At 39.8% G+C, this 11,523-nt stretch overlaps 1 protein-coding gene across 1 annotated transcript; it reads right to left on the reverse strand.

Moving 5' to 3' along the window:
- Positions 1-137: 137 nt before the first annotated feature.
- On the reverse strand, positions 138-7,038 carry LOC110125860 (allergen Bos d 2-like). The gene is made up of 7 exons (XM_020875179.2): positions 6,657-7,038; positions 6,015-6,154; positions 5,751-5,821; positions 3,744-3,851; positions 2,315-2,416; positions 2,109-2,145; positions 138-404 (listed from the first exon to the last, which is right to left on the reverse strand). Exons 1-6 carry the CDS (start codon positions 6,735-6,737, stop codon positions 2,129-2,131), a joined length of 519 nt encoding a protein of 172 aa, XP_020730838.1. The 5' UTR covers positions 6,738-7,038; the 3' UTR covers positions 138-404; positions 2,109-2,128.
- Between the last annotated feature and the right edge of the window lie 4,485 nt (positions 7,039-11,523).

Here is an 11,523-nt window from a genome sequence, read left to right on the forward strand (position 1 = left end):
TTAGCATCTGTGGTTTATTCTCTCTTCTTACCAAGATAGTTGCAGTGTTCACACCATGGTGTACTCAATTTTCTACATAGTTGGATTTGCATATTTTTAGCACCTGCAAATATGGCATCTTTCTTTATGGACACATATGCGTACTAATCATTTTATTGAACAGTTTAGGAATTCAGTAACATCAGCAAGAGCAGAGGAGATTTGTGGCAGGAAAGCCATGGGGCCAGGATCATGTTTTCCTGGGAGAGAAGAAAGGACGATTTCAAGGAAAAGGTCTATAATCTTCATATGGATGATTGTGACACATTAGTGATGTGATGCTTCTCATGTTCTTACTTCATTTTCTTCATTAAACATATGAAAAAATTTAAGAGGTTGTTGAGATGATTAGGATCAACATGATGCTGGTCAGAGAATGAAAGAGGACATGGAAACAGTTACTGGTGGAAGCAGTGAGAAATTCCTCTACAAGAAGACCCATTTCACAGAAGTCCCTTCATGTGACTGCCCTTGGGGTTTGCATAGAATTGCTACTTGGTGTTTATCTAGTAAAGCTATGGTTTTTCCAGTAGTCATGTATGGGTGTGAGAGTTGGAATATAAAGAGGGTTGAGTGCCAATGCATTGAAGCTTTTCAACTGTAGTGTTGAAGAAGACTCTTGGACTGAGATTCCCTTGGACTGCAAGGATATCCAACCAGTACATCCTAATGGAAATTAGTCCTGAATATTCATTGAAAGGGCTGATGCTGCAGCTGAAACTCCAATACTTTGGTCAGTTTATGCGAAGAACTGACTCATTGGAAAGGACCCTGATGCTGGGAAAGATTGAGGCGGGAGGAAAAGGGGATGACAGAGGATGAGATGGTTGGATGGCATCACTGTCTCAATGGACATGAATTTGAGTAAACTCCGGGAGTTGGTGATGGACAGGGAGGCCTAGCATGCTGCTGTCCATGGGGTCGCAGAGTTGGACATGACTGAACAACTGAACTGAACTGAAATTAGCTGTGAGCCTTGTGGTATCAGATCTTATGATGAGAGTTAGTAAGTTACATATGCATATGTCTGAGATGTAGGGGACAATGTACTGGGTTGCCTATGCTGCTTACATCTTCTGTAAAACTTCCTTACAATCATAAAGATGTGGCTGCGAGATCATTCATGCTGGGATTCCCCCAGAGTTCATCATGTTTCACAGTTCAGGGCCTCACACAATCTCCTTTGTCTGCAAAACCTGTCACTCTGGGGTCTAGACCTGCGTGAGTGTTTAGATACTTAAATCCAAACACTAATGGAAGCGCTAGCCTTTGCCACTTGGCAAGGTGGATGATTTTATGATCCTATTTTTTTTGTTAAATAAAGTTTTACTGAAATGTAGTTGATGTGCAATATTGTGTTTGCTTCAGGGGCACAGCAGAGTGCTTTATGCATACATTTGTTATTTTTGTTTAACGGCCAAGTTGTGTCCCACTCCTGTGTTCCTATGGGACGTTTCCAGATTCCTCTGTCTTTGACATTTTCTAGGCAACGATACTGGAATGGCTGGTCATTACCTATTGCATGACCTGCATCTCCTGCATCAGCAGGCAGATTCTTTATACTGAGCTACCAGGGAAGCCCTCAGTTATACACATATGTATGTAAATATGTACCTTTTTAGATTATTCTCTTTAGGGATTATTACAAGTCACTGAGTATAGATTTCTGTGCTCCACAGCAGATTCTAGTTGTTTATTTTATGTTTAGTAGTATGTATCTCTTAAACCTAAAGTCCCAATTCATCCCTTCTCCCAATTAACACTTTGGTAACAATATTTTGATTTCTGTGTCTTGAGTCTGTTTCTGTTTTGTAAATAGTTCATTTATGTCATATTTAACATTCCCCATGTAAGGGATATCATATGATATGTGCCTTTCTCTTTGTTTCTTATCGATTATCTCTGGTTCCATCCACATTGCTGCAAATGGCATTATTTCAGTCTTTGTCATGGTTGAGTAATAGCCAGTTGTGTATATAGCCCATTCTTAAAGCAGTATGCCCCAGAAAAAAAAAGCCTTAACCTACTACAGAAGACTCAATGTTGTTAGGTATTGTGTTACTACTCACCCAACAGAGGTTCTCAGTTCTTATTTAGGACAGTTGTCTGCGAAAAAGAATGAATAAGGGCAAAAATGATCATTGATATGCCTCTACTTCAAATAATTATTTCATAACAACCTGCATGAAAGATGACTGAGGGAGTAGGGAATTTGAATCAAGTATCCTCCTGATGAGTTTTCATTTCTGACACCCGCTGTCCTCAGGGCCTTTACCTGTTTGGGCGCCATTTTCTATATTTTCATTTGGAATACCCCTTTCGTTGTTCATTTCCTCATACTTCTGAATATCTTCTTGACTCAAACTGTCTCCTTTGCCTGGATTTCATAGCAAATAGGACAGAAGAGGTGTGCGTCAGAATCCTTCATTGGTTACCGAGTGTCCCCCGGCTCGTATCTGTAGTGTCCAGTAAATCTCAGCATGAACACTTCCCTCCTCCATCACCTAAACCCTGCTCACCAGGGAATTTTCTACAGAGGTGCCCCATGTGTGCATACAGGTCTTCAGATGGGTCCATGTGAGTAGACCCCACATAGTTTCCATTTTCTTACATTCCAGTTCTCACAACTACTGAGAGAACTGCAGACCATTCACCTGTGATCTTCAGCAGCCCCGAGACAGTGCTGTCTCTAGTGGAACATCCGAGAAGGTCATGGTGGAGTTAGAAACTCAAAATTCCTCCCAACACTACCTGTTCCTGTCCACTTTGTCTACATCCTAGAGTGGCGTCCCTGGGGTTTTCATGATCTCCAGTCAAAGGAGTGGTTCGATAGCACGACTAACTCAATGAGCATAAGTTTGAACAAACTCTGGGACAGAGTGGAAGACCGAGGAGCCTGGCGTGCTACAGTCCATGAGGTCACAGAGTCAGGCAGAACTTAGTGACTGAGCAACAATATTCACAAAATGAGGAGAAATGATTTGAACATTCACCAAGCACTAATCTCATCACACATGCTACTAAGGGGAAAATCTCAGACTTTGTCATCCTCAGACACCAGACACTCCCCCTGCCCGGTCCCAATGTGGATTCAATATCAGAAAGGCTAAAGGGACCAGGCAGTTTCCCTGTGGGGTTGGCCACTTGGCACATGATTCACATGCCTGACCACATGCTTCTGAAGGATTCAATAGGATACAGTGTTGGATTTTTTTTTTTTTTTTTTTTTTGCAGTGCTCTTGGTTTAGTTCTCAGAATTTATTTTAATGATCATGACAAAGAAAAAAAAACATTTGTGTTGGAGATGAATGCATTCATGTTTGGAAACTGTGAGTCGCCGGAACCAATTAAAACATTGGTTCACTTTGGTGTCAGGATCTGGCAACTCCAATATGTGATATTTGTCAAGAATCCCCTGAACCATCCTGGTATATTTCATTGTACCTCCATTATAAGTGTATCCAATTTTTTAAAAAGCCACATGGTAGAACCGCCAGTGGATACGTTTGTCCAGTTTCCTAGTAGACAACCTTTGGGCGCAGCCGTGACTCATGTCACATGAAGTCTCAGTTCTCCCATGTGAATACATGTCTGCTCCAGTGTGCTTAATAAAAGATATTGTGTGTAATGTCTTCTGTCCTCAATGCAAAAATACTGATAATATGAACATGACCAGTTTCCATAGAATCAGTTACAGTACCTACCCAGCGCATAAGTTGCTTTTGTGATCTTCTCTCCATCAAAGTTTTCAGCATCAAATACCAACATGCTTTCTGATACACGGATCAGTTGCAGAGAACTTTCACCCATGACTGTGACAGTAAAACAGAAATTCAAACCTCAAAACAATTAACTTCTTTCCTTTTCATTTGGGTATCTCTTATTCTTCACATATTATTGGCAGTATTCCCTCTGATGGCCACTTTTGTCCCATTGATATTTATAGAGGGTGTGTTGTTAGAAACAGTTAAGACAGCTAGTGAGTAGGAAAGCTTTCTCCACATGACTCTCTTCTGAACATAGTAAAGACTTCTAGTCTTCTGGACTGAACTGCTCTCAACAATATTTAGTAAGTTGAATAGTTCAACTATAGTAGGTGGTGGACCTGAACCATCTCATACCAGCTCATAGGAGCTTACTGGTAAAGAGCTTACTATATTACCTTTTCAGGAATTCTGTGGCCGAATTTACATGTACAGTCCTGATTACAAAGGTATTCTCTAAATTTAAGCAAATAATGTTAAAATAAATGTTAATAGATAAACTTGTTATTTTCTAGTACAGAGGGTGGCAAAAGAGCTAGAAATGAGGTGATTGCCAAATGCTGGAGATATATTCTCTGAAATGTTTCTTATTTAGTTCCATTGGGTACATGTCCACATAGGAAATTTAAAAACATGCAGCAGGCCAAGTTAGAATGTGCCGTTGCACAGTTTCTCCTTTATAATCAAATATGTTGACTTTTAATCACTCAATGTTATGGTATTGGTATATGAGAATTCTTTCCAGTATTGCAAACGATAGAGATAATTATGTCCTAGTCTTCTTTTGTTTTCTAAATACATAAACATTATTTTGAAATTTCTGTGTTAATTTAACTATCCTCATACTTTTCTGTGGGATTTAAATTAATCAGGTTCTACTTCTTCATCAGGTCAGTAAAGAACTTTTAATATTTAAAGAATTTCTTTAGTTAAAGCAAATTTGATTTTGGAAGCTTACATAAGTGTCTTCCCAGGGGGCTCAGCTGTAAAGAATCTGCCTGCCAGTGCTGGAGATGCCTGAGATATGCCTTTGATCCCCAGGTCAGGAATATTCCTGGAGGAGGAAATGGCAAACCGCTCCAGTACACTTGCCTGCAGAATCCCATGAACAGAAGAACCTATAGCCTATAGCCCATGGGGTCATTCAGAGTCAAGACTGAGCATCTGAGCACAGACACATGCATGTCAAATACAAGAAAATAACTTTTTAATGGATTGTTGCAATCTTAGATAGCTGTATGCACTTCCCATGTCCGAGGTACATGGGGAACCTGTATTCTGGGGCTTTTTCTCAGATGCCATCGATGGCACCTTCCAAACTGGACCTTATCCTAGTTTTCTGGTGCAGAATTAATGCCTGAAAAATTTAATGTCTTTCCTAAGTTGGCATTTGTAATGAGTAGAGAAAATAGTATACAAGTCCAGACATCTAGTTGTCTTAGATGGAGCCAAAACCATTCTTCTGAACATGGTCCATGGTTTGGGGCTTTCCTGGTGGCTCAGAATCTGCCTGCAATGCCAGAGACCTGGCTTTTGTCCTTCAGTTGGCAAGATCCCCTAGAGAAGGAAATGACTACCCTCTTCTTGAGTCCCTGGGACTGCAAGGAGATCAAACTAGTTAATTCTCTAGGAAACCAACCCTCAATATTCCTCGGAAGGACTGATTCTGAAGTTGAAGCTCCCATTTCTTGGCCACCTGATGGCTGATTCATTGGAAAAGACCCTGATGAGTGAATGATTGAGGAGAGAAAGTGAAGGGGATGACAGAGACTGAGATGGTTGGATGGCATGACCAACTCAATGGACATGAGTCTGAGCAAACTCTGGGAGTTGATGATGGACAGTGAGGCCTGCCATGCTGCAGTCCGTGGGGTCACAAAGAGTCACACACAACTTGGTGAATCAAACTTGAGTAGACACACTCATTGACGAAGCTCAACTACTCACAATGTATGCGGTAAACATTTCCTTCCGCTAGCTGTGCCACTGCTGTGATTAACGTGCAACTATCATAATTCCTGAAAAACAGACAAACAAGACAGTCCTTCCTCACCATCCATTCCCCAGCGCTGGAGGTCACCCTTCCATGAACAGGGTTCACCCACTCATCTTCACTTGCCTTACCCCCACCTTTCACTGCCCGTTGGAGACCGAACCCCATGATAGAATGCACCAATCTTGTTGTTTTCAGTTGGGGCAGATTGTGCTTACGTGAGAAATACAGTAATGGACAGTTTTTCACAGTTGTCAATGCATTCCAATCGGCGGAAGTATGTCCGCAGTGGGCCTCCTTCTTCAATCTTCTCCTTGTTGTCTGCAGCCATGTAAATGGTGTACCATTCTCCTGTAATCTAACAAGGAAGGTCTCCATAATCATCAGTCCATCTCGTTACATGTTTTTCACCAACACCCAGCACAATCTTTGCTTCTGCCTTTACCTCAGAAGAGAAATAAAATCAATCTTAAAGCAAAGTAGTGTTCTACCTCCTGAATATCATGAAATGAAATAATGATTCATATTCAAGCAGAAAGGATAGAATTCAGAGCTTCTTGAAGTAGATTAAACAACACCATTAAAACCATGACAGTTCATAACTCCCTAAATGATAGCATATTAACATGGTTGTTTTTTGCCTCACACACAGACAAATAAGATGAGAAAAAAATACAAAGAGCAGGAAAATAATGAGTTGTATTATGCTCCTGTAAATATGTGTATCACAGTGTGTGTGTGTATAAATATTCACTTACACATGCTGGTCATCCATGTAAGCAAGACTGTTTCTTGCTGTCACACTCACACACGCACTCACAGAACCAAGACCTTCTCCCAGATCAGCAGAATTTGGGTACCTCTGACGCTTCTGGCCTAGCTGGAGCTTCCTGGACAGCAAAAACAAGACCAAGGAGAAGAGTCAGGAACACAGCCTTCATCTTGTGCAAGTAGTGATTCTTTCTCTAGTTAAGCTGTGGGTGTCCCAGTTGTTGGAGAGGTTGTGAATTGTTTCTGCTTTTTATAGGATACACTTCTTGGCAGAACATGCAATGATCAAACAGTGATTAATCAGAAAATCTTGGTTCCAAAGTGTATCATCAATATCCTGGTTGGCAGCTGAGCTTTTTATGCAGTCTGTGGTTTTTATAAATGAATTAATTTTAAGAGAAGCATAAATAAATTTGAACATTTGGCATTCAGACTAGATGAGAAATCACAGCACGTATGAAGTATTTCAAGTGTAGTGATATTTATATTCTTTTGTATCTTCAGATTCTAAAATAGGACAAACAGTCCTAGACACAGAGCCCCAACTCCTGTGTTATTGATTTAGCCCTGAAGCAGTCAGTTTAAGCTTCTTTTCTCAAACTAGAGATGGTATAGTCTGATGTGCTCTAGTCATTCAGTTGTGTCTGACTCTGCACTCCATGGATTGTAGCCCACCAGGCTCCTCTGTCCACGGGATTTCCCTGGCAAGACTACAGGATTGAGTTGCCATTTCTTTCTCCAAGGGATCTTCCTGACCAGGAATTGAACCCCAGTCCCCTATGTGCAGGCTGTCTCTTGTATTGCAGGCAGATTCACTACCAACTGAGCCATGAGTGAATCCCATGTCTGGTGTAAGGAGATTAATATGTGGCATCTGTCCCAGGAGTCGCTTATAATGGCATTTCTCGGAGGAGTCTCTATTTTTTATTTTGCAATTGAAGTATTAGTTGATGTACAGTTAGTCCAGTGACTCAGTCATGCCAATTCTTTGCAATCCCATGGATTTCAGCATGCCATGCTTCGCTGTCCATAACTGACTCCCGTAGCTTGCTTAAACTCATGTCCATGGAGTTGGTGATGCCATCCAACCATCTCATCCTCTGTCGTCCCCTTCTCATCCTGCCTTCAAACTTCCCCAGCATCAGGGTCTTTTGCAATGTTGATGGGGCATTATTATATCATTATAGATGTACTGTATAGTGATTCATAATTTTTATATAGTCCATGTATAGCTATGAGAATATTGGCTTCATTGCCTATGTTTTGCAATAAAGAATATTGGCTTCATTGCCTATGTTTTGCAATATCATCTTGTACATTATTTATTTTATACATAGTAGCTGACACCTCTTTCTCCCCTCCTGTTACCTTACTCCAACCCCGTTCACTCTCCACAGTAGTAACCACTGGTTTCTTGTGTGTATCTGTCGGTTTGCTGCTGCTGCTGCTGCTAACTCGCTTCAGTCGTGTCCGACTCTGTGCACCCCCATAGATGGTAGCCTGTCAAGCTCCCCCATCCCTGAGATTCTCCAGGCAAGAATACTGGAGTGGCTTGCCATTTCCTTCTCCCATGCATGAAAGTGAAAAATGAAAGTGAAGTCTCTCAATCGTGCGTGTCCGACTCTTAGTGACCCCATGGACTGCAGTCAAGCAGTCTCTGTCCATGGGATTTTCCAGGCAAGAGTACTGGAGTGGGGTGGCATTGCCTTCTCCAAAGTCCATGAAAAGAGACAAAGAGGGATACTACATAATGATCAAAGGATCAATCGAGGAAGAAGATATAACATTGCTAAATATATATGTACCCAACATAGGAGCAACGCGAATGTAAGGCAAATGCTAACATGTATGAAAGAAGAAATTAACAGTAACACAATAATAGTGGGAGACTTTAATACCCCACTCACACCTATGGATAGATCAGCTAAACAGAAAATTAGCAAGGAAACACAAACTTTAACTGATACAATGGACCAGTTAGACCTAATTGATATCTATGGGGCATTTCACCCTGAAACAGTGATTTTCACCTTTTTCTCAGTTGGACACAAAACCTTCACCAGGATAGATCACATCCCGGGCCAGAAATCTAGCCTTGGTAAATTCAAAAATTTTGAAATCATTGGAAGCTTCTTTTCTGTTCATAATGTGTTAAGATTAGATGTCAACTACAGGGAAAAAAAAACTATTAAAAATACAAACATATGGAGGCTAAACAATACACTTCTGAATAACCAACAAATCACAGAAGAAATAAAAAAGGAAATCAAAATATGCATAGAACTGAGTGAACATGAAAACACAACTACCCAAAACCTATGGGATTCAGTAAAAGCAGTTCTAAGGGGAAGGTTCATAGCAATACAAGCCTACCTCATGAAACAGGAGAAAATCAAATAAATAAGCTAACTCTACACCTAAAGCAACTAAAAAAGAAGAAATGAAGCAGCTCAGGGTTAGTAGAAGGAAAGAAATCATGAAAATTAGGGCAGAAAAAAATGCAAAAGAGACTAAGGAGACCACAGCCAAAATCAACAAAGCTAAAAGCAGGTTCTTTGAGAAGATAAATAAATTAGACAAACCATTAGCCAGACTCATCAAGAAAAAAAGGGAGAAGAATCAAATCAACAAAATTAGAAATGAAAATGGAGAAATCAGAACAGACAACACAGAAATACAAAGGATCATAAGAGACTACTATCAGCAACTATATGCCAATAAAATGAAAAACTTGGAAGAAATGGACAAATACTTACAAAAGTATAACTTCCCAAAACTGAATCAGGGAGAAATAGGAAATCTTACCAGACCCATCACAAGCACGGAAATCGAAACTGTTATCAGAAATCTTCCAGCAAACAAAAGCCCAGGACCAGATGGCTTCACAGCTTAATTCTAGCAAAAATTTAGAGAAGTGCTAACACCTATCCTACTCAAACTCTTCCAGAATATTGCAGAGGAAGGTAAACTTCCAAACTCATTCTATGTGGCCGCCATCGCCCTAATACCAAAACCAGACAAAGATGCCACGAAAAACGAAAAGTACAGGCCAGTATCACTGAATAACATAGATGCAAAAATCCTTAGAAAAAAAATCCTAACAGAATCCAACAGCATATTAAAAAAGATCATATACATCATGACCACGTGGGTTTTATTCCAGGGATGCAAGGATTCTTTAATATCCACAAATCAATCATTGTAATACACCACATTAACAAATTGAAAGATAAGAACCATGCGATTATGTCAATAAATGCAGAAAAAGACTTTGACAAATTTCAGCATCCAATTATGATTAAAAAAAACCCCTTCAGAAAGCAGGAATAGAAGGAGCATAATTCAACATAATAAAGGCTGTATATGACAAACTCACAGGAAACATTACCTGCAATGGTGAAAACTTGGAAGCATTTCCCCTAAAGTCAGGAACAAGACAAGGGTGCCCACTCTCACCACTACTATTCGACATCATTTTGGAAGTTTTAACCACAGCAATCAGAGAAGAAAAAGAAATAAAAGAAATCCAGATTGGAAAAGAAGAAGTAAAACTCTCACTGTTTGCAGATGACATGATCCTCTACATAGAAAACCCTAAAGACTCCACCAGAAAATTACTAGAGCTAATCAATGAATATAGTAAAGTTGCAGGATATAAAATTAACACACAGAAATCCCTTGCATACCTATACACTAACAATGAGAATACAGAAAGAGAAGGAAACAATTCCATTCACCATTGCAATGAAAAGAATAAAATACTTAGGAATAAATCTACCTAAAGAAACCAAAGACCTATATATAGAAAACTATAAAACAGCAATGAAACAAATCAAAGAGGACACAAATAGATGGAGAAATTTACCATATTCAAAGATTAGAAGAATCAATATAATGAAAATGAGGATACTACCCAAGGCAATCTATAGATTCAATGCAACCACTATCAAGCTACCAATGGCATTTCTCAGAGAACTAGAACAAATAATTTCACAATTTGTATAGAAATTCAAAACACCTTGAGTAGGCAAAGCATTCCTGAGAAAGAAGAATGGAACTGGAGAAATCAACCTGTGTGACTTCATACTACAAACCTGCAGTCATCAAGGCAGTATGGTACTGGCAAAAAGACAGAAAGAGAGATCAGTGGAACAAAAAAGAAATCCCAGAGATAAATCCACACACCTATGGACACCTTATCTTTGACTTAGGAGGCAAGAATATAAAATGGAGAAAAGACAACCTCTTTAAGAAATGGTGCTGTGAAAACCGGTCAACCACTCGTAAAAGAATGAAATTAGAACACTTTCTAGTCTCTTAGTGCTGCACTCAATATGTTAGCAAATTTGGAAAACTCAGCAGTGGCCACAGGACTGAAAAAGGTCCATTTTCATTCCAATCCCAAAGAAAGGAATTGCCAAAGAATGCTCAAACTACCATACAATTGCACTTATCTCACATGCTAGTAAAGTAATGCTCAAAATTTTCCAAGCCAGGCTTCAGCAATATGTGACCCGTGAACTTCCAGATACTCAAGTTGGTTTTAGAAAAGGCAGAGGAACCAGAGATAAAATTGCCAACATTTGCTGGATCATCAAAATAGCAAGATAGTTCCAGAAAAATATCTCTTTCTGCTTTATTGCCTATGTGAAAGCCTTTGACTGTGTGGATCACAATAAACTGTGGAAAATTCTTTAGGAGATGGGAATCCCAGACCACCTGACTTGCCTCTTGAGAAACCTGTATGCAGGTCAGGAAGCAGCAGTTAGAAGTGGACATGGAACAACAGACTGGTTCCAAATTGGAAAGGAGTACATCAAGGCTGCATATTGTCACCCTGTTTATTTAACTTATATGCAGAGTATATCATGAGAAATGCTGGGCTGGATGAAACACAAGCTGGAATCAAGATTACTGGGAGAAATATCAATAACCTCAGATATGCAGATGACACTC

This window comes from Odocoileus virginianus, unplaced genomic scaffold (genome assembly GCF_023699985.2).
Source record: "Odocoileus virginianus isolate 20LAN1187 ecotype Illinois unplaced genomic scaffold, Ovbor_1.2 Unplaced_Contig_6, whole genome shotgun sequence".
Lineage (NCBI taxonomy): Eukaryota > Metazoa > Chordata > Mammalia > Artiodactyla > Cervidae > Odocoileus > Odocoileus virginianus.

Excerpts from the sequence above, each read along its gene's own strand:
- LOC110125860 (XM_020875179.2), bottom strand. The coding sequence starts at position 6,737 with ATGAAGGCTGTGTTCCTGACTCTTCTCCTTGGTCTTGTTTTTGCTGTC. Across the intron at positions 5,822-6,014 it reads TCCATTACTGTATTTCTCAC|GAATTATGATAGTTGCACGT; the intron begins GTAAGCACAATC and ends TCTGTTTTTCAG. Across the intron at positions 3,852-5,750 it reads AAATGTTTACCGCATACATT|TCATGGGTGAAAGTTCTCTG; the intron begins GTGAGTAGTTGA and ends TTACTGTCACAG.